Raw genomic sequence first — 24800 nt, 5'->3', positions numbered from 1 at the left:
TGGGAAAGCTGGACAGTCATATATAAATCCATGAAGTTAGAACACTCCCTCACACCATACACAAAAATAAACTGAAAATACAAGATATGACAAGATAAACACAAGATATGGCACCATAAAACTCCTCGAAGAGAACACAGGCAAACACATTCTCTGACATAAATTGTAGCAATGTTTTCTTAGGTCAGTCTCCCAAGGTAACAGAAATAAAAGCAAAAATAAACAAATGGGACCCAGTTAAGCTTATATGCTTTTGGACAGCAAAGGACACCATAAACAAAACAAAAAGACAACCTACGGACTATGAGAAAATATTCACAAACGATGCAACTGACAAGGGCTTAATTTCCAAAATATACCAACAGCTCATACAACTCAATAGTAAAATAACAGACAACGCAATTAAAAATGGACAGAAGGCCTGAATAGACATCTTTCCAAAGAAGACATACAGATGAACAACAGGCACACGAAAAGATGCTCAACATTGCTAGTAATTAGAGAAATGCAAGTCAAAACTACAATGAGGTATCACCTCACACCAGTCAGAATGGCCATCATCAAAGTCTACAAATAAATGCTGGAGAGGGTGTGGAGAAAAGAGAACCCTCCTATATTGCTGGTGGGAATGTAAATTGGTGCAGCCACTATGGACAACAGTATGGAGGTTCCTTAAAAAACTAAAAATAGAGTTGCCATATGATCCCACTCCTGGTCATATATCCAGAAAAGACAAAAATTCGAAAAGATACATGCACCCCAACGTTCACAGTAGCACTATTTACAACATCCAGATGTGGTCTCTACCATCACCTACGAAAAGAGGGACCCTTGAAAAAAATGTCTGAGGCAGGAAATATACAAGGTAAGCCTGGGTTATCTTATGCTAGAAAGCAAGGAACTATCTAAAAGTCCTGTATGAAGTCAAAGTGTATCAAGTCAACAAGATACAGGACCCAAGAGTGGAAGGATTAATTTGAACATCAAAATAATGTCTGGAGTAGACTGAAACATTAAATACACAGGAAATCTACAAGCTCATTGTAGTGAAAAGTCATTTGTTTCCTTTGGAAGTTGCTAGAGCACCAACTCACTCTAAAAACTGATAGAGAATCATGCATTTATCTGGTCTTTAAGAAATGTATTTCAGGAAGATAAATTGTTAAGTTCCTTACAGAAAAATTCCAGCTAATGCAGAAAAAGTGATGGAATTTAGACAATCACCATTAATTGAAGTAGAGGTCAGGGTAACATACACCAGTGAAATGCTAAAATCATTAGGTGACAGGTTAATAAATGGTGAACTTCAAATGCAGGGATCAGGCTGACCCCACCTGAATCCACTGATAAATCATCACTAAAAGTTGGACAATCAGATATGTGCCTTCTGATGTGAAGGGACAGAGTACACAGCACACTTGAGAAAATTCATTCCTAAAATACTGAACCTGAATCTAGTCAAGCCTCTGGATGTAACTTCCACTTTATAGGGATAGAGGACTAAGTTAAAGGACACATAAAGAAGCAAACAGCCATATGTTGACGTTCTACAGGACAAATGACCTGGCTCCTTCAACAAATGAATGATATGAAAAAAAAAGGGAGGAGTAGGAGATGGCAATCAAAACAAATATGTGGATAATGCTTGGACACTGATTCAAACAAAGGAAAAGGTAGGTTATCAATGATATGCCAGAAACCAGCAACTTTCATGTTCTAGCTATGATTTGATTAATACTGGTTACTAGTTGAGATATTAGCTAGAGCATTTCAGTTAGTAAGTCGTAATACAAGTTTAGGAAATACGAATCCAAGGTATATCATAATTCCCTCTCATGACCTCACCTGATTTCCAGACTTGACTTTCCCATCGGGATGACACTTGCATCTCAAACATTGTACAACTGAAATCTGAACTCAGGTACGTATCTTCTGTTTCCCCCAAACCCATTCTTTTATCCCCCAAATTATTTTGGAGTTGCCTTCTACCATCTATATAGTAACCCTTACCAGGAACCCAGAAAGTTCTTTACCAATTAAATATAATCAGTTTCTAAGTGTTGCCCAATTTTCCTTCCTAAACAACACTTTTAAAATTTGTCCTCGTCTACTTTGCTAATACCACTACCTTAGATCAGGCCCTAGTCTTCCTGAACAATTAAGACGTCCTCCTAGCTGCTTATCTTGCTTGTAGTCTTTTCCTCTCATGGCCGTCTACCACACAGCTGTCATTTGTCTGTAGAGCAAACTATCATGTCGTTCCTTTGCTTAAAACTCTCCAACAGCTGGTATTTACGACCTTTGTCGTGTGCTGCTTAGTTCTGATACACTGAAGTGACTACAATTTCACTGTTTGATGCCTTAGCGCCTTTGCTTCCACTGTTCCCTTTGCAAACAACCTCATCCCTTGCCTCCTGATTTAAATTCAGGTGTCAGCTCCAGGAATACCTTCCAGATTGATGTTAGGTAGGTGCATCCATACCACCCTGTGTACATTTTATCACTGGGCTGATGACACTATTGAGTTACTGCATGAGACAACACTTTACTACCTTTACTTATTTCTGTTACAGATGAAATAAATATGAATATAGAGAATATATACCATTCTAGCAAAACTCATCCTCTTTGGACAGATTTTCAGGGCTTAAAGGACATATTTTGTTCTAAGGGCTCTTGAAGATGGAAAAAGAAAACAATTAGTGGTTCTGTTTTTGTTCAGCCATCACACAAAGAAGTTGAGCATTAGTTAGATAATCCAGAGCATCAGCTTTACTTTCCAATGTATTGTCTAACAATCAACTAAAAGTAAAGTGAGCTGTGCAGGTCAGGGTAGCCATCCCAGGATTAAAAACTGCCATAGATGAGCACTGACATGTATGTCAATGAGTTGAATTAACAAGAAGATAATACTGCTGTATGAAATAATGCTCTTAAAGTACAGGAACACTTACATGTTGCTAAAAGATTAATAAACATGATGGAAAAGACAACTATACAGACATATTTCCACAGAAATATTTTTTATTACTCTACTCTTCACACTATGCTTGGGAACAGTAATTTATTAAGTCCAGGAGAAAAGATAATTCACTGACAGAATGAAACTTCCAAATTTTTTCATTTAAAATTTATAAGTAATTTAACTATAGATAGCATCAGGTACAGAAGACCTTTATTCTGGACCCCCATAAAAACTAGGTTTTTGTCTATTAGAGAAGTCTCTTCTTGCCAGAACTGGTTTTCCTGTAAGCTCAGTAGGTTCTGGAGCTGATTATTACCACATTGCTCGCTGCACCCCAGACAGTTGCCCATGGTCGGCTAAGTGACGGAAGACGATACGACTAAGCCTCCAGCGCCGCTTTACACCTCGTGGACGGGATGTCATAACACACCGATTTCTGATTCTAACGGGACAGCTATCCCGGGGAAGGGCAGCAATTTCTTCGTCAGCCACTTCCTAAGGGAAGTCACAACATTATTTACACAGATCACATGCATTTATTTATTCTAGATGATTAGTTAATGCTCAGAGGAAGAGAACGAAGGGCTAGATTCATTAATGTAGCCAAGTTTGGCAAAAGAACCCTGGACACCATAGTGAACTTTAAGCTCTGAGTAGAAACAAACAGATCAGAAAAATGACAGAAATGTTTGACATACAATGTAATTTTTCAAAATTTAATTGAAACAACGTAGATACACAAGAATCCACAAACCATAAGTGTAAAGCTCAACAAGTTTTCACAAACAGAACATAGCTGTGTAACCAGCAACTAGATTAAGAAAAATTATCCGCACCCCAAGCCTTCCCTCTGCCTCCTTTCAGTCACTGACCTCCTGGCTAAGAGCTAACCTGGTTACTAACACCACAGATGAATTTTTCTTGTTTTGATTTTATATAAATGTAACCATGGAGTATAATAAAAACCATTCTTTTTTATTCATTTCTGTTTGGCTTCTTTCACTCAATAAAATGCTTGTGAGAGTCTTCATACTGGTGCATGTGTTGTAAGTTGTTCATTCTCATTGGTGCTAACTTTTATTGTGTGAATATGCCATAATTCATTTATCCATTGTACAGCTGATGGACATCCGGGTAGTTTCTAGTTTTGAGCTATTACAAATAGAGCTGCTACAGACATTCTCATTTCTCTTTTGGAAAATGTATGAACGCATTTCTGTTGTCTCCCCAAACGACTTTTTCCCAGCTTTCCTGAGATATAATTGACATAGAACACTGTATAAGTTTAAGGTGTACAATGTGATATTTTGATGCATGTATATACTGTGAAAAATAATTACCGCAATAAGGTTAGTTAACACCTCCATCACCCCACATAATTACTTTTTTGTGTGCGTGAGAACACTTAAGATTTACTCTTTTAGCAACTTTCAAGTATATAATACGGTATTGTTAACTGTAGTCACCATGTTGTACTTATTCAACCCCAGGACTTATTCACCTTAAAACTGGAGGTCTGTACCCTTTGGCCAACATCTCCCCATTTTCCCCAGTCCCCAGCCTCTGGTAACCACTATTCTACTCTGTTTCTATGAATTTGTTATTTTAGATTCCACATATAAGAGAGATCATACAGTATTTGTCTTTTTCTGACTTACTTCACTTAGCATAATGCCCTCAAGGTACATCCACGTTATTGCAAAGGGCAGGATTTCCTTCTATTTTATGGCTAAATAGTATCGTACTCTGTGCCTGTGTATGAATCACATTGAGTGTCACATTCATTTGTTGATGGACATTCAAGTGGTTTCCATGTCTTGGCTATTGTGAATAATGCTGGAGTGAACATAGGGGTGCAGATATCACTTCTGTTTCTATCTAGTGATTTCATTTCCTTCAGATTTATACTGAGAAATGGAATTCCTGGATCATACATGGTAGTTCTATTTTTAACTTTTTGAGGAACCTCCATACTGTTTTCCATAGTGGCTGCACCAATTTACATTCCCGCCAACAGTGCACAAGGGTTCTCTTTTCCACATCCTCGCCAAAACTTATCTCTTGTCTTTTGGATAGTAGCCATTCTGACAGGTGTGAGGTGATAGCTCTTTGTGTTTTCATTTGCATTTCCATGATAAGTGATGTTGAGCATCTTTTCATGTACCTGTTGGCCATTTTTATGTCTTTTTTAGAAAAATGTCTATTCAGGTTCTCTGCCCATTTTTTAATCAAAAAAAATTTGGGGGGCTACTGAGTTGTATGACTTCCTTACATTTTCAGGGTATTAACCCCTTATCAAGTACATGACTTGCAAATATTTTCTCCCATTTTGTAGGGTGCCTTTTCATGTTGTTGTTTCTTTTAGTGTGATGTAGTCTACTTGCTTATTTTTGCTTTTGTTGCTCGCACCTTTGGTGTCACACCTAAAGAATCACTGCAAAGACAAATTGCAAAGAACTTTTTTACCCTCGGTTTTCTTCTAGCAGTTTTACACTTTCAGGTCTGTCCTTTAAGTCTTTAACCCATTTCAAGTTAATTTTTGTGAGTGGGGTAAGATAGGGGTCCAATTTCATTCTTTCACATGTGAATATCCAGTCTCCCCAACACCATTTATGGAGAAACTATCCAATACCCACTGAGTATTTTTGGCTACCTTGTCAAATATTTGTTGACTATGTACCTGTGGCTTTATTTCTGGGTGTCTGTTTTTATGCCAATACCATACAATTTTGAATATTATAGCTTTTAAATCAGGAAATGTGATACCTCCAGCTTTTTTTTTGGTTTGTTTTTCTTTCTCGGGATTGCTTTGACTATTCGAGGGTCTTTTGTAGTTCCATACAAATTTTAAGATTATTTTTTCTATTTTTGCTTCTTCAATTTCTTTCATCAGTGCATATAGTTTTCAGTGTACAAATCTTTCACCTTCTTAATTTCTAGGTTTAGTTTTGATGCTATTGTAAATGGGATTGTTTTATTTCTTTTTCAGATAGTTTGTCAGTGTATAGAAACACAACTAAATTTTGTAGGTTGATTTGGTAACCTGCGACTTTACTCAATTTATGGATTAGTTCTAACAGTTTCTTGGTGGAGTCTTTAGGGTTTTCTATATATAATATCATGTTGTCTGCAAATAGAGAGAGTTTTACTTCTTCCTTCCTGATTAGATGCCTTCTATCTCTGTTTCTTGCCTGATAGCTCTGGCTAGGCTTTCTAGTACTCTGTTGAACAGAAGTGGCAAGAGTAGACGTCCTTGTCTTGTTCCTGATCTTAGAGGAAAAACTGTTGAATTTGGTTTCCTAGTATTTTGTTGAGAATTTTTACATCTCTATTCATCAGGGATACTGACCTGTAGTTTTCTTCTTGTAGTGTCCTGATCTGGCTTTGGTATCAGGGCAATGCTGGGCTCATAAAATGACTTTGGGAATGCTTCCCTCTTCTTCAATTTTTTGGAAGAGTTTGAGAAGGATTGGCACTAATTCCCCTTTAAATGTTTGGTAGAATTCACTCATGAAGGCACACAGTCCTGGGCTTTTCTTAGTAGGTTTATGATTACTGATTCAATCTCCTTACTCATTATTGGTCACTGCAGATTTTCTAGTTCTTCATGATTCAGTCTTGATAGGTTATATGTTTCTAGGAATTTATCCATTTCTTCTAGGCTAGCCAATTTGTTGGCATACAATTGCTCTTATCAGCCTCTTATGATTCTCTGTATTTATTTGGTATCAGTTGTAATGTTTCCTCTTTCATTGCTGATTTTACTGGAGTCTTCTCTCTTCTTTACTAGGTTAGCCAAGCTAAAGGCTCATCAATTTCATCTTTTCAAAAACCCAGCTCTTAGTTTCACAGATCTTCAGTTTTTCCGGTTTCTATTTTCATTAATTTCTGCTCTGATCTTTGTTTCTGCTAACTTTGGGCTTACCTGTTCTTCTTTTTCTAGTTCCTTGAGGTGTAAGTTAGGTTATTTCCCATAAGATTTTTGAATCATAAAAGTCTGAAACCTCTGGACTGAACATCAAGTAGGAGGAAAACGTGGTTTGAGGTGAAGTTGAAGAAGAAGGAAGGGCAGGAGCCCTCAGAACCTTGACACCTATGGTAAAGACTCTGACGGCTGGAGATGCAAAGACGAGTGATCAAGTGAGACTTACATTTTTAAAAGATCATTTGCAACGTAGGGAAATAAATATGGTAAGGGCAAAAATGGTTCAGGGGAGAAAAACAGAGATTACTGCAGTAGTTAGTACTAAGGTTTTGTCAGTACAGATTTAGTCTTATGTATGTGGTTGAAGTATGTGTATTATTGTGCATGTGTATGTGTGTGTGTGTGTGTGTGTGAGATTGACCCTGTACTAGACTATGATGGAAGCAAAATAATTACTCTAACATATTAGAAGTACATAAATGAGAAAATGTATATGAAAGCCACTAAATTTATATCAACTATTAAGCATTAAGAGTAGTTCCTGATCTCCAAAAGCTTATGCATGTGCTATTAAGAAAAAAAAAAAGAAATACTGAGAGAATTATACAGAACAACATGATTAAGTCAATGAATGGTAGACAGTAAATGCTATAGAGACAGGAGAAATGATTGGGCTGGCAGAATGAAGTAAAGTTTCATGGAGACAGAACTTGAAGAATACCTACAAATTGTTTACATATGTGTGAATGTAAAGATTTAAGGCAGTGTACAAATGAGGAAACTGGGCAAAGGGAAAATGAAACAAAAGAGCATTCTGTGAGAGCCTGTAAGTATGTTAGCACTGGGGCATAAGTTTGACTTGTAAGCTAGTTGGCAGGCAACATAGTGCCATGATCACTTCCCATGATTCATAGAGTCTCTGCACAGCTATTGCTGGTTCTCATACCACAGACTCTTCTGGGGACCTTCATACATTTGTCCTCCACAACATCTTAAGCTGAGCTTCTCAGGAGCCACTTCTTATTACTCGCTAAATATAGTCAAGTAGCTTAATGTCACTACAGTAAAAGTCATAACAGAATGGTCCAGGGCACTCAGTTTTCTGCTTATCTGGCTTAATTTAGACAAGATTTAAAAAGAATCCACAGTAATGAGGGGCCTGTATATTATTCTCCAAATTTATATAAATGAAATATTTATTCTGAGCTTTTGATAAGTTTAATGGCTTTGAATTTGAGTTATACTCTCTGATAAGACTCTTTTTTTTTTTTTTTTTTTTTTTGCGGTACACGGGCCTCTCACTGTTGTGGCCTCTCCTGTTGCGGAGCACAGGCTCCGGACACGCAGGCTCAGCGGCCATGGCTCACGGGTCCAGCCGCTCCACGGCATGTGGGATCTTCCCGGACCGGGGCACGAACCCGTGTCCCCTGCATCGGCAGGCGGACTCTCAACCACTGCGCCACCAGGGAAGCCCCTGATAAGACTCTTGAATGCAGGTATTTTATGTCACCAGTTAGGCAGGACTTATGATTCAGGGAGTCAAACAGAGTTGACATTCTCTTATTCAAGTTAGAGTGTGACAAGAAAGTAAACCTAAATGGAAGGCCACCTCATGGGCACAGGAATTCGGAGAGGCAGGCTTAGGGATGGCCCTGGATAAGGAACGGTGCAGGCCATGTGCTGGGCACCTGGCCCCACGCATTGGAAAAGACTCCCAATGCCTTGAGAGTTGAATGATTGGGATGATTGGAGAAACAACTATCCAATTTCTGTGTGGTTACCAGGCATCAGTACTTTCGAAGCATCACCTAATGAAATGGTTAAAGAGCTAGTTAAGAATGAATAGTTCTTTTTTAATTTGAAACTCATCAAAATCAGTTACAAGGGTATTTGTTTACGTTGATTGAAAAAAATCTGATTACATTCTCCAGAAAGTATATTGATACTAAGTCACAACAAACTGTATTAAAAGTGATCTGATTTGAGTTAATGATTTTATGGTAGATGCTCATCTTACTTAGCTAACCTGAAGGTCTTTTGGCAGAATGGTATTCTTCCTGAGAGAATTGATCCGAAGCCTCTCATCTGCATACTCATAGGCCATTTTTCTTCTCTTCACATCACGCAACATTTTCCAATCTACATAGTAACTTCGAACTTGGCCTGAAGCTGATGAAGGAACCACCTAAGAGACAGAGACAAGGAACAAGTGAAGGACAGTCAGACCCAGACTCTGGCAGTTTCTCCATCCTGTGATCCTCTTTTAGTCACTATTTATGACCTTTTATCCTCCAAGTAATTATGGATAACTTTAATAATTTAAAATAATAGACTTCTTAATTCAGAACAAATAACTTTTATGGACATACATTAAGCCAAAATGGTGGTAATTAATACAATGCCAATAATGTGGGTTGGAAAGTGAAAAATTTTCTGAAATTTTTTATGTAATTCTGTTTTACCTTTACTTAGGTTAATAAATATATGGTTCAAAAGTCAAAAAAGTATAGAAAGGGGGAGGAGGCCAAGATGGTGGAGTAGAGAGACATGGAGCTCACCTGCTCCCACAAATACATCAAAGATACATCTACACGTGGAACAATCCATACATGCTACCTACTGAAAGCCTGCAGAAGATCTCAGACAACCAAAGCTGCAAGAAAGATTTCCACAAAACCATGTAGGATGAAGGGAAAAGGGAGAAGAGGAATTGGGATGGGACCTGCACCCTTGGGAGGGAGCTGTGAAAGACGAAAGGTTCCCTCACCCTGGGGACCTCCTTCACTGGCTGGGAGGTCTGCTGGGACAGCTAGGGAGCTTCAGAGGCTCAAAGGCAGAGTGCAGGAGCTGTTCTGCTGCCCCACAGGGTAGAGAGACCAGCACAGACGGTCTTTGCCACATTGCCACACTTTCCAGTCTGAGGTGCACCTGCTGGCGTGCATAGTGATTGGGTGTTGAAACTCAGGCTTCAGTAGACAGACCTGGGGAGATGACTCGGTTTGGCTGTGTGAAGACAGCCCAAAGGGCCTGGAGTGTGGCCCGAGCCACAACTGGGGGTGTGCACAGGATGGAGCATGAGGCTGCCGTAGGAGCCGCACTGTCAACATGGGAAGGGAGGGGCATGAGTCCACTACAGCAGCCTCACTATCAGCATGCTCACAGCAGGGCACAGCTCCAACTGCAGTGGGTTTTGCAAACTTTGTGGGCACACACACATGGAGGCGGCACTGAATACTGAGGTGATCACTGGCACTCCTGCTTTAGGTGTGGGGCTGCAGCTCCAGAGGACTTTCTCGCCCATGGTTTTGTGAGGGTTTCTAACCCATACCTAATCTCCAAGCCGATTCCAAGCACTCCTGCAGCAGATGCAGCCCCCGAGGGCAGTGCCAGCAACAGTGATCTTTGTGGGTGTGCACACCAGGTGGCAGGCAGTGTCAAAGAGTTGCACATCACAGCAAACAGCTCCTGGGGAGGAACGCACAGGGGCTCCTTTCCCAGAGGGAGTGTTCTAGTCCTGCCTACCTCACATTGAAGCTTAGAATCGGATCTAGGGGCTTCTACTCCAACAAACGGGGAGCAGACTCTACCCCTGACAGGGTTGTAACAATCACAGAGAAAAGAGGAGGCCCTGCCCAACATCCAGTGCAGGCTCCAGTCAACACAATATCAAACACACCACCTATATCAAGGAGACAAGGGCCAGTACACCCTGAGGAAAGACACAGCAAGCCAAAAACAGCCCTCGCACCAAAAATACTGGACTCATACAGTCTACACAGGGTCACTCCCAGATAAAAACAGCCCTTCAAAACCACAGTAGACAACTGTTTTCCCTAAATTCAGAGTAAGAGGGACTTCCCTGCTGGCACAGTGGTTAACAATATGCCTGCCAATGCAGGGGATACAGGTTCAAGCCCTGGTCCGGGAAGATCCCACATGCCACGGAGCAACTAAGCCCGTGTGCTAAAACTACTGAGACTGTGCTCTAGAGCCCGTGAGCCACAACTACTGAGCCTGTGTGCCACAACTACTGAGCCTGTGTGCCACAACTACTGAGCCTGTGTGCCACAACTACTGAAGCCTGTGCACCTAGAGCCCATGCTCCGCAACAAGAGAAGCCACTGCAATGAGAAGCCCATGCATCGCAATGAAGAGTAGCCCCACTTGCTGCAACTAAGAAAGCCCACATACAACGAAGACCCAACGCAGCCAAAAATAGAATATAAATAAATAAATTTAATACTTAAAAAAATAAATTCAGAATAAGAGAAATATAAGTAAAATGAAAAAGCAGAAGAATTACTCCCAATTAAAAGAACAGGTGAAATCCCCTGAAAGAACAAGCAATGAAACAGACCTCTCCAGTCTACATGAACCCAAGTCCAAAAAGGAAGTAATAAAAATGCTGAAGGGAGAGCAGCCAAGATGGCAGAGAAGGACCCTAAGCACACCTCCTCTCACGAGCACACGAAAATCAGAACAATCTGCAGAACCATTGTTAAAAAGGACTGAAACTTAGCAGAAAAGATTCTCTACATCTAAATACATAAAGATGGAACCACAATGAGATGGGCACACTCATGATATAATCAAATCCCATACCCCCAGGTGTGCTACCCACAAACTAGAGAATAATTATATTGCACAGCTTCTCCCAAAGAAGTGAGAGTTCTGAGCCTGTCAGACTCCACTCCCAGCCCAGGGGTCTGACATGGGGAAGAGGAGCCCCCAGAGCATTTGGCTTTGAAGGCCAGTGGGGCTTGACTGCAAGAGTTCCACAGGAATGGGGGAAATAGAGACTTCACTCTCAAAGTGCGCACACAAAATCTCACATGCACCGGACCAAGGGCAAAAGCAGTAATCTGACAGAAGCCTGGGCCAGACCTACCTGCTGGTCTTGGAGGGTCTCCTGGGGAGGTGGCTGTGGCCCACCCTGGGGACACAAACTCTGGTGCCTGATATATCAGGGAGCATTCATCTGCATGTGTGAGTTCTTGTGGAGGCTGACATTTTGGCACAAAGACCTGGCCCCACCCATCCATAGGCTCAAGTGCTGAGAGGCACTGAGGCAAACAATACAATGGGCAGGGACACAGTCAAACCCATCAGCAGACAGGCTACCTAAAGACTTCCTGAGCTCACAGCCTCCTCTAGATATGTCCCTAGACATGGTCCTGTCCATCAGAGGACCAAGACCCAGTTCTACCCACCAGGGGACAGGCACCAGCCCCTCCCACCAAGAAGCCTGCACAAGCCTCTACACCAGGCTCAACTACCAGGGGACAGTCACTAGAAGCACGAAAACTACAGTTCCGCAGCCTGCAGGCTGAGTCCACAAACACAGGCCAGACACTACCCTGGGACCAGCTGGCCCCTGGTCCTTGAGGGATGAGAGGGGAGTGCACTGCTGGGACACAAATGACGTTTCCTACAGAGGGCCAGTTTTCCAAGGTGGAGGACCGAAACCAACCTACCACATACATAAAAACACAAATAGCAATCATAAAATGAGGCAACAGAGGAATATGTTTCACACGGATAAACAAGATAAAACCCCAGAAGAACAACTAAGTCACGTGGAGATAGGCAATCCACCCAAGAAAGAGTTCAGAGTAATGATCGTAAAGACGATCAAAGAACTTGGGAGGAGAATAGATGCACAGAGCAAGAAATCAGAAGTTTTTAAAAAAGAATTAGAAAATATAAAGAATATAAAGGACTAAAAAAAACAATAACTGATATGAAAAATACACTAGAAGGAATCTACAGTAGACTAAATGATTCAGAAGGACGGATCAGTGAGCTGGAAGACAGAGGTAGTGGAAATCACTGCCACTAAACAGGAAGAAGAAAAAAGAATGAAATGAGGACAGCTTAAGAAACCTCTGGGATAACATCAAGCACACTAATACTGGCATTTTAGGGATCCCAGAAGGAGGGAGAAAGGGTGGTCTTGGAAAATAAATGAACAGATAATAGCTGAAAACTGCCCTAACCTGGGGAAGGAAACAGTCACCCAAGTACAGGAAGTGCAGAGAGTCCCATACAGGATTAACCCACAGAGGAATACACCACAATGCATTGTAAGAAAGATGACAAAAGTTAAATATAAAGAGAGACTATTAAAAGCAACAAGGGAAAAGCAACAAATAACACACAAGGGAAAGCCAATAAGGCTATCAGCTGATTTTTCAGCAGAAACTACAGGCTATGAGGGAGTGGCATGATATACTTAAAGTGGTGAAAGAGAAAAACCTACAACCAAGAATACTCTACCCCAAAAAAAAAAAAAAAAAAGAATACTCTACCCAGCAAGGCTCTCATTCAGATTTCATGGAGAAATCAGAAGCTTTACACACAAGCAAGAGCTAAAATAATTCAGCACCACCAAACCAGCTTTACAGCACCTGCTAAAGGAACTTCATTAGGCGGAAATGAAAAGGCCACAACTAGAAGCAAGCAAATTACAAAATGGAAAAGCTCATTGATAAAGGCAAACATACAATAAAGGTAGAAAATCATCCATGCACAAAGCTAGTAGGGAGGTTAAAAGACTAAAGTAGTAAAATCATTTGTAACCATTGTAAGCAGTTAAGCGATACACAAAACAATCAGACGTAAAATGTAAAATCAAAAACAGTAATAGTGGGCTTCCCTGGTGGCGCAGTGGTTGAGAGTCCGCCTGCCGATGCAGGGGACACGGGTTCGTGCCCCAGTCTGGGAAGATCCCACATGCCGCGGAGCGGCTGGGCCCGTGAGCCATGGCCGCTGAGCCTGCGCGTCCGGAGCCTGTGCTCCACAACGGGAGAGGCCACAACAGTGAGAGGCCCGCGTACCGCAAAAAACAACCCAAAAAACCAAAAAACAGTAATAGTGAGGAAAGGAGACTACAAATGCAGTGAGTGTATCTAAAATGCATTAGAAATTAAGAGATGAGCAACTTGAAACAAGCATGCATAAATATAGACTCTTACACAAAAACCTCATGGTAACTGCAAAACAAAAATCTATGATAGATGCAGACACAAAAAAGAAGAAGGAATCCAAACATACCACTAAAAATAGTCATCAAATTACAACACAGGAGAACAGGAGAAAAAAGGGCAAAAAAAGACCTACAAAAACAAATCCAAAGCAATTAACAAAATAGTAATAGGAACATACATATTGATAATTACCTTAAATGTAAACAGACCAAATGCTCCAACCAAAAGACACAGACTGACTGAATGGATACAAAAACAGGACCAGTATATTTGCTGCCTACAAGAGACACACTTCAGATCTAAAGACGCATACACACTGAAAGTGAGGGAATGGAAAAAGATACTCCATGCAAATGCAAATCAAAAGAAAGCCAGAACAGCAATATTTATATCAGACAAAATAGACTTAAAAAAAAAGACAGTTACAAGAGACAAAGAAGGATACTACATAATGATCAAAGGATCAATACAAGAATATATAATAATTTTAGTGGGGGACTTTAACACCCCACTTACATCAATGGACAGATCAGACAGAAAATCAATAAGGAAACACAGGCCTTAAATGACACATTAGACCAGATGGACTTAATTGATATTTATAGAGCATTCCATCTGAAAGCAGCAGAATACAAATTCTTTTCAAGGGCACATGGAACATTCTCCAGGATAGATCACATGCTGAGCAACAAAGCAAACCCTGGTAAATTTAAGAAAACTGAAATCATATCAAGCATCTTTTCTGACCACAACACTATGAGGATAGAATTCGACTACAAGAAAAAGACTGCAAAAACACAAACACATGGAGGTTAAACAATATGCTACTAAACAATCAATGGATCACTGAAGAAGTCAAAGAGGAAATCAAAAAATACCTGGAGACAAATGAAAATGAAAACACAACAATCCAAAATCTATGGGACACAGCAAAAGCAGTTCTTAGAGGGAAGTTTAGAGATGCAAGGAAACAAGAAAAATCTCAAATAAACAGCCTAAACTTACACCTAAAGCAACTAGAGAAAGAAGAACAAAACCCAAAGTTAGTAGAAGGAAAGAAATCATAAAGATCAGAGCAGAAATGAAATAGAGACTAAAAAAATAGGAATGACGATGAAACTAAAAGCTAGTTCTTTGAAAAGATAAACAAAATTGATAAGCCTTTACCAGACTCATCAAGGAAAAAAAGGGAGCAGTCCCAAATCAATAAAATAGAAATAGAGAAGTTACAACTGCCACCACAGAAATACAAAGAATCATAAGAGACTACTTTGAGCAACTATATGCCAATAAAATGGACAACCTAGAAGAAAGGGACAAATTCTTAGAAAGGTACAATCTTGCAAGACTGAACCAGGAAGAAATAGAAAATATGAACAGACCAATTATAAGTAGTGAAATTGGGTTGGTAATTTAAAAACTCCCAACAAGCCAAAGTCCAGGACCAGACGGCTTCACAGGTGAATTCTACCGAACATTTAGAGAAGAGTTAATAACTATCCTTGTGAAACTATTCCCAAAAATGGCAGAGGAAGGAACACTTCTGAACTCATTCTATGATACCACCATCACCCTGATACCAAAACTAGACAAAGAACCCACACAAAAAAAGAAAAGTACGGGCCAATATCACTGATGAACATAGATTCAAAAATCCTCACCTAAATATTATCAAACCAAATCCAACGATAGGTTAAAAGGATCATATACCATGATCAAGTGGGATTTATCCCAGGGATGCGAGGTTTTTTCAATATCTGCAAATCAATCAGTGTGATTCACCACATCAACACTGAAGAATAAAAAGCATATGATTATCTCAATAGTTGCAGAAAAAGCTTTTGATAAAATTCAACATCCATTTACGATAAAAACTCTCCAGAAAGTGGGCACAGAGGGAACCTACCTTAACATAATAAAGGCCATATATTACAAACCCACAGCTAACATCATACTCAATGGTGAAAAGCTGAAAGCATTTCCTCTAAGATCAGGAACAAGACAAGGATGGCCACTCATGCCACTTTTATTCAACATAGTTCTGGAAGTCCTAGCCACAGCAATTAGAGACAAAAAGAAATTAAAGGAATCCAAAATGGAAAAGAAGAAATAAAACTGTTGCTGTTTTCAGATGACACTATACACAGAAAATCCTAAAGACGCCACAAGAAAGCTACTAGAGCTCGTCAATGAATTTGATAAAGTTGCAGGATACAAAATTAATACACAGAAATCTGTTGCATTTCTATACACAAACAATGGAATATCAGAATGAGAAATTGAGGAAACAATTTATATTGTTATATTAACAATATAAACAATTTATATTATTAACAATAATATAAACAATTTTTTTATTTAGAGAATACTTTATTAGTTTCTGTAATCAAACCCATGTAGATAAGACCTTACATATTTAATACAGTGTGCTACCCCTGTACAGATGGAAAAAATTATGTTTAACGTTTCTAGACCAATATGGCTGTTGATTTCTGTACAATGCCAACCCAACATGGTACAACTGGGATACTTCTCCAAAGTTGACAGCACAGTTAAAGTTTCCCATCAAAAGAATAAACTACCTATGAATAAACCTACCTAAGGAGGCAAAAAACCTGTACTGCAAAAACTGAGAGACACTGAACATGGCACAAACAGATGGAAAGATATACCATGTTCTTGGGTTGGAAGAATCAATATTGTTAAAATGACCACACTACCCAAGGCAATCTACAGATTCAGTGCAATCCAATGGCAATAGATTAGATAGAAATCAACCACAAGAAAAAGACAAGTGTAATCTAATGGCATATCAAATTACCAATGGCACTTTTCACAGAACTAGAACAAACAATGTTTAAATTTATATGGAAACAGAAAAGACCCCAAAAAGCCTAGACAATCTTGAGAAAGAAGAATGGTACTGGAGGAATCACCTTTCTTGACTTCAGACAATACTACAAAGTTACAGAAATCAATACAGTATGGTAGTGGAACAAAAACAGACACATAGATTAATGGAACAGGATAGAAAGCCTAGAAATAAACCCACACACCTATGGTCAATTAATCTATGACAAAGGAGGCAAGAATAGACAATGGAGAAAAGACAGTCTCTTCATTAAAAGGTCCTGGAAGAACTGTACAGTTATATGCAAAAGAATGAAATTTGAACACAATAGATAAAAATAAACTCAAAATGGATTAAAGACCTAAATGTAAGACTAGATACTATAAAACTCCTAGAAGAAAACATAGGCAGAACACTCTTTGACATAAATTGCAACAATATGTTTTTGGATCCACCTTCTAGCATAATGGAAATAAAAACAAAAATAAACAAATGGGACCCAGTTAAACTAAGCTGTTGCACAGCAAAGGAAATCATAAAGAAAACAAAAAGAAAACCAACCAACTAGGAGAAAATATTTGCAAACAATACTTCTGACAAGGGATTAATTTCCAAAATATACAAACAGCTCACACAGCTTAATATAAAAAAAAAAATCAAAAAATGGACAGAAGACCTAAATAGTCCTAAATAGACATTTCTCCAAAGAAGACATACAGATGGCCAACAAGCATATGAAAAGATGCTCAATATTGCTAAGTATTAGAGAAATGCAAATCAAAACTAAAATGAGGTATCACTTCACACAGGTCAGAATGGACACCATCAAAAAGTCTACAAATAACAAATGCTGGAGAGGTTGTGAGAAAAGGGAACCCTCCTACACTTTGGTGGGAATGTAAATTGGTGCAGCCACTATGGGAAACAGTATGGAGGTTCCTCAAGAAACTGAAAATAGAGTTACCATATGATCTTGCAATCCCAGTCCTGGGCATATATCTGGAAAAAAACTCTAATTAGAAAAGATACATGAACACCAATGTTCATAGCAGCACTATTTACAATAGCCAAGACATGGAAGCAACCTAAGTGTCCATCAATAGGTGAATGGATAAAGAAGATGAAATATTACTCAGCCATAAAGAAATAATGCCATTTGCAGCAACATGGATGGACCCAGAGATTATCATACTAAGTGAAGCAAGTCAGACAGAGAAAGACAAATATAACTTATATGTGGAATCTAAAAAATAGTACAAATGAACTTATTTACAAATCAGAAACAGACTCACAGACACGGAAAACAAACTTATGGTTACCAAAAGGGATAACAGGACGGGAGGAAGGAGAGGTAGATAAATCAGGAATATAGGATTAACAGATACACATTAGCATATATAAAACAGATAAACAAGGATTTACAGTATAGCACAGGGAAATATATTTGATATCTTATAATAACCTATAATGGAAAAGAATTGAAAAAATATATATAAAACACACCAAATATAACCAAATCACTTTGCTGAAATCAACTATAGTTCAATAAAAAAATGAAATTTTAAAAAAGTATAGACATACAGTGGATTCACCCTCCCACCTCGTCCCTCACCAGCCAAGTGACCACACCCCCACCTCCAGAGGTATCCAGTTACTAGTTTCTTGTGCAGCCTTCCAGAGACTTTTGTCTATAAAATACATGTACACACGCCCACTCCCATGTTTCTTCCCCTACCCCCTTTTTTCACATTTAACAATACATCTTGGAGATCTTTCCATCTCCATATGCCAAAAAGCTTCCACATTGTTTTAGGTCACATAATATTCCACTATATGGATGTGACAAGGTTCAGGAGACACTACCTCAAAATATGGCTCCTTTGGCATACTGACTATTTCAAGCAAATGGAATTTGAGAAACAGCAGGTGCAAGAAGGGCTTTCTGACCTTCCCCTGAAACAGGTCATAAGACCCTTATCCTCCCTATAGCCAGGGCATGAAAGAAGCATCTTTATCTCTGAAGCCTGAGGGACACTGAGAAGAATCTGAATAACAGGCCTTGCTAAGTTTCCCTTAGTTTTCTACACTTAGCCCATACCTTTTCTCTTATCAAATTTCCCCATGACTTTCCAATCTTCATCAAACCTAGCACAAAACTACTCAGGTTTAACTTCCTTGGGTCTTCATTTCCCTATGAAACTTCCCGTGTCGGGTAAAACTTACAAATTTGTATGATTTTCTCTTGTTACAAGGGCCCCAGCTGAGAACTTAGAAGAAGATAAAGCAGTTACTTTTTCCTCCCCACAGATGCATCATGATTTATTATCCTATGACCTACTGGTGGACAGCTAGACCATACCTCACCAGTTATCATTATAAACAATGCTGCAATGAATAATGTCTTATGTAAATCATTTCATATATATTTCTATGTATCAGTAGGATAAATTCTTGGAAACAGAACTGCTGGGTCAAAGCATTATTTCAAAATGATAATTTGAAATTATCATTGACCTAATATTTCTTAGCATGAGTTGTCCAGTAATAAAACAGTAGGCTCCTCATTGTCACATGTTTACATGGTGAGAGTTTACAATTCTGACTGACAGTACAGGCCGAGAGAGTATAGGCCACTAGAAACTCTAGTCTCCCCCAAACCAGAGCAAATATTATATGTTTGTTAAATTGCAGCTATAGAAAATAATGATGGTCTCTTATAACTGCTGTTTTAGAAACAAATATATGTACAGCATTATACAGAATATAAAGCTGAAAATGAGAATAGTAGATTAGAAAGAAAACGTTTTTTCAATCTATTAACAAAAGATAAACTGAGCATCTTCAATGCTTCAAAGTCTCATGGGGAAATACAACAACTCTAAAATCTGCTTTTGGAAATAAGACAGCATGAAGGAAATTTCAATATCGATTTCACACGACTGAGTCAAATGAACACGTGGTCACTGTGGCTGGAAATGAGCATCATGGAAAGGAAGGAAGAGAAGGTGAAGTTTTTCCAAACCAAAAGAGGAAATGAACAAGATATAGTGGTAAGATCTGAGGAGATCATTTTGGCTGAAAGAAACAATTCACATTAAGGGTCAATGCAAGGTTTGTTTTTATCTATGACATTGAAAGTTAAAGAGAATTAGAAAACAAAATTAAACATTTTTCCCCTCAATTCTTTTCCAGACTATTCCTAATCAACATCCTCTCTACCATCTCCTAACAGGTTTCTATTTAAGAAAACAAAACAAAACACCTTTCATTCTTTTTCCACAACTTCCTTTCTGACTATAAAAGCAATACACTTTTAAAATAAACATTTATTGGTCTATTATAGTAATTTCTTCTGTAAATAGTGTATGTCCTTTGCCCACATTTCTATTGTCAGTATTTTCTTACCAGTTTATAACAGTGCTTTATATATTAAGATTGCATTCTGTTCTGTACTTATACTTATACTTATATCCTGCCCCTCTCTCTCACCGCTCTTCACCTCCTAAAACTCTTCCATTGGGCCCTCTTCAACTCATGGTCTACCATTGTCGAAATTTTCTAAATCCTCAATTCCTTAACATCTCCTTCAGATATTTGCTCTAGAGAATCTTGAATCCCAGATAGTTTCCCCGTAGCTCTTTTTTTCTCCCACGAGTGGGAGAAAGCTTCCTGGCTCTTTGCTGCAGCTTCCAGACTGTCCCTCCTTCCTGAAAGTAAGCTTTGGCTCTTGTGCCATTGGGTTATACTCCCACCACAGGTCACCACTGCAGTCATCTACCACAGCTCCCACCATTCCCTTTCGTTTTTCACTCACTGTAAATGCTGGCTCACTGTCGCTCTCTCCAATATTCTTCCTGTCTTAATTCCTGGTGATCTCAACACACATGAAATTACACTGTGATCTCTTCATTCCTCGAACTCTTTTCCTCCAGTGATTTTTGTCCTCCACTCTTCTTTACCTATTCACTTCCATGCCCTAGGTCTTTTATTACCAGTAGGTGCAAGCCCTCCATTGTCTCAGCTGTGTGTATCTCATTCTCTAACACTTCTTTCTAGCTTGCTCCTTCTAACACCTCATAACAGCTCCTCTGAGACTTTTAATCCATTGTTCCTACCAGCTCTTCACTGGCTCTCAGCTTTTGATTTCCTATCTCCCGCTTACCCAGCCTGAATTCCATGGTCCGTAAATACAATGTCATCTTTCAGACACCCTCAACTCCCTGGTCCCTCTCTCACTTCACTGTACTGGCTCTAATTCTTGCCACTATTCTTCCGATCTACTCTTGACTATTTTACACCATCTTTCCTCAAATCTCTGACACCTGCTCCCACATCCCCACATTTAGCTGATGACTTCAATTTCTCTTTAATTACGAAATTAAAAGCACCTGTAATCAGATATAGAGAACAGACTTCTGGCTGCCAAGGGGGAGGGACAGATGAGGGTTTGGGATTAGCAGATGCAAACTATTATATAGAATGGATAAACAAAAAGGTCCTACTGAATAACACAGGGAACTATATTCAATATCCTATAATAAACCATAATGGAAAAGAATATGAAAAAAAATATGTATAACTGAATCACTTTGCTGTACAGCAGAAATTAACACAACATTGCAAATCAACTATACTTCAATTAAAATAAATTTTTAAAAAAGCATCTGTAGTCACATGTACTACATTCCATCCTGTTATTAAAGATCTGCTCTGTCCAATACAGTAGCCACTAACCACACACAGCTAGTGAGTTTGAAATATAACGAGAGAAACGTAATTCCTAATTTTATTTAATTTTAATTAATTAAAAAATGTAAACGGAAGCAAGATAAACATTAACTTTAGTGTTTTGGTAGGACTACATTTTCCGTTTAAAAAATAAATTTATTTTTTAAAATTTATTTTTGGCTGCATTGGGTCTTCCTTGTGGTGGCTTCTCTTGTTGCAGAGCACAGGCTCTAGGTGCCCAGGCTTCAGGAGTCGTGGCTCGCGGGCTCTAGAGCACAGGCTCAATAGTTGTGGTGCATAGGCTTAGTTGCTCTGCGGCATGTGGGATCTTCCCGGACCAGGGCTCGAACCCATGTCCCCTACGTTGGCAGGCAGATTCTTAACCACTGCACCACCAGGGAAGCTCCTACATTTTCCATTTTAATGGTGTAAAATTTAGCATCCAAGCTAAGATGTGCTTTAAGTGTAAAATACAAACCTGATTTTGAAGATCTAGTATGAAAAAAAGAATGTAAATATCTCATACATCACGTTTATAAGGCTACATGTTGAAATAATATTTTTGACATACCTAGTTAAATAAAATATTTTAATAAAATTAATTTCATCTGCTTTTTACTTTTTTTTAATGTGGCCACTTAGAAACTTTTAAGTTACATATGTGGTTGGCATTTTATTTCTACTGGACAACGCTATTACAGATTAACTATGTTCCTAAGACCAAACAATTGAACACGAAACTCATCATCTCTTGCCTACTACACAGCGGTACAGCTCCAGCAATTCTTCCCTCTCCTACATCATCCATTTTCCCCACTTTACAGAATCTTTCCCTTTAACACAAAAACATGCAGTTACTTCTGTCACGTTAAAAAAAATAACACATAACACCCACTCTTAACCCACCTCCTCTGCAGTTATTGACCCATTTTTCTGCTCCCCTTTGCGGCAAAACGTTTTCAAAGGCTTGTCTATATTCGTAGTCTCCAATTTCTTTCCTCCTATTCCGTCGTGAACGCTTTCGCCCCCCCCCCCCACGCCATCGAAACGGCTAAGATCGAGGTCCCAACAATTTCCACTCTGCTAAACCCAACAAGCAATTCTCAACTCGTCTTTTAATTGACTTTGAGCAGAGAGTTGCCCACCCCCTGCTCCTGGAGTGCTTCCGGGCCACCACGCTCTCCTCCCTCGCTCTGCTTCTTTCAAGTCTCCTTTGCTGGGCTCTCTTAACATTGAAGGCTCTGGGGCCTCATTCCTCGGACACCTTCTCTCCCCACCTACACTCCTTACAAATTGGAGTCAATCTGTAGCTTTCAACGCCAGTCAGCTCTAAGCTTACGAATACCAAATTTACATCTGCAGCTCGGCCCTCCCCTGAAGCAGGCCGGAGGAGGGAAGTGGGCAGAGCGAAAACCCTGAGACAAGTCTGCACTGGGCGCTACAGCTGGCAGAATAGTGGGGGACCCGTGGGTTTGGAGGTTCAGAGGAGAGGGGGAGGAGGGTTTAAGGGCGTGGCGCAGACCTGCCGGACTGTCCGCAGCAGAGAGCCGAGCGTGGAGGCCGCCATGTTGTCCGCCGCAAATGTCAAACTGCTGCAACTTTATTAACGCTGCCGGATACAGCGAGGACACGAGGGGCGGGACCTGGGCCGCAGGGGGCGGGGCGGCAGGCGGGTCTTTAGCGTATAGGAAGGAGGGCGTAGTTAATTAGATGTACGTTCTCGCGGTATTCAACGGAATATGGGCAAATTAACTATCTGGGAGCGGAGCTGTGATACTGATATTGGAGTCTGACGGTCATTATTTGTTCCTCGTTTCCTGAGCGCTTTACACACCCTATTAAATTACCTTCGTCCCCACCCAGCTCCTCTTCCACCCTCCCTTACCTACCAGTTCATTGTTACTAATTTCTCTTTCCCCAAATTCTTCTCGCTCAACCTACTTCTCCTGTATCCTCCATTAATTTAGGATGCTACTTGCCAGAAACCTACAAGTATGGACAGCTCCTCCTTCTCTGTCCTCCTTCCTGTGGATTTTGCAAATCTCTCCTCTGCTATAAAGATAGTGCTCATGTTGAGAATGGCAATGCTATACTTCCCGTTTATATGTCTAGGGTTTAAAATATATATATATTTAAAAATATGTATATTGTGTATTGGAGCTTTAGGTGAAAAGCGCTTAAAATATTTTGGGTTTTTTTTTCGGGGGCGGGGCTGGGGCCGGGAGCATTGCCATTTAAAAATTGCTGTTTTCAGTCTGTAGTTCAGGGTACTTTCAGTTCATCTTCATAGCAAATGTCCTTGGTCTGGAATGAACCCTTTGTGGGGCTTCTTTACTTTGTGTAGATGTAAGGCAAGTACCACCCACCTACCACCCTGGTAGAAGAGTATCAAGGAATATATATTAGCTTGGCAAAGACCTGTATTTTAGATGTGCTGATTGATGAAGTGAGGAGATTCCCCTGTGTGCTATTTGCATCTACATTATTGGACAGGAGTCTTCTGGGAAGGGAAGCTGAGTGCAGACTCCTTTCTTTAGAGAGAGATTCAAGTGTATTGGAACATGTGTAATGAACTGGGGAGGGACTGATTGAGGCCAGCTGGCAGGAAAGGACAGCATAAGCCCCTGTCATGGTAGAATCAGAAAATTCCTGAACCAGTGTCAGGCAGGCATCTAGTCCTAATTCTAGCCCATGTAATACCTCTGCACAGTTGAGGGTTATCTTCTGCAGTTGTATTCTATTACAAGTTAATCACTAAAGGGATGTTACCTATAAGTTTAAATTATATGTAATGGTGCATTTCTGGGAACCCTGCCTCCTAGATAATAAGCATTAAGCTAAAATACCTTTATTTAGCTCACGGGAAACATCCTGACCAGGCCCACCTGTGAATGGCTGCAGGAAGGAAGCAATTAACTCGTCCCCTCCGGAGTCTGGCCAGAACCAAGACTTTACCCCCTTCCCTTTTAGTATAAAAGAAGCCTGAATTCTAACTCTGGGAAGGTGGTTCTTCAGGAGACTAGTCCACCATTGACTCTGTCTGCCAGCTTTCCAAATAAAGTCACTATTCCTCGTCCCAACAACTTGTCTCTTGATTTATTGGCCTGTCGTGTGGTGGGCAGTACGAGCTTAGACTCAGTAACACAATTAGCTCACGAAGTAGGTGAGTCAGCTTTATACACAGCAGCCTTTTGTTTTCTTTCTGTAAGACTATTTCTGAAAGCATCTTTAAACAGCATTGTAACTTAAAAAAAATTGTGGTAAAATATACATAACATAAAATTTACCATCGTGACCATTTTTAAGTGTACAGTTCAGTGGCATTAAGTATATTCACGCTGTTGT

General features: G+C 39.7%; 1 protein-coding gene across 1 annotated transcript; it reads right to left on the bottom strand.

Annotated features, from left to right (window-relative positions):
• Positions 1-3006: 3006 nt before the first annotated feature.
• On the bottom strand, positions 3007-23082 carry MRPS14 (mitochondrial ribosomal protein S14). Its single transcript, XM_022556576.2, has 3 exons — positions 22978-23082; positions 8917-9075; positions 3007-3460 (listed from the first exon to the last, which is right to left on the bottom strand). Exons 1-3 carry the CDS (start codon positions 23020-23022, stop codon positions 3278-3280), a joined length of 387 nt encoding a protein of 128 aa, XP_022412284.1. The 5' UTR covers positions 23023-23082; the 3' UTR covers positions 3007-3277.
• Between the last annotated feature and the right edge of the window lie 1718 nt (positions 23083-24800).

This window comes from Delphinapterus leucas, chromosome 1 (assembly GCF_059928025.1).
Source record: "Delphinapterus leucas isolate spDelLeu-1000000601 "Yukka" chromosome 1, BTC_Dleu_Yukka2, whole genome shotgun sequence".
NCBI lineage: Eukaryota > Metazoa > Chordata > Mammalia > Artiodactyla > Monodontidae > Delphinapterus > Delphinapterus leucas.
Note: the sequence above shows the minus strand (reverse complement) of the source record. Positions and strands in the feature narration are given on the sequence as shown.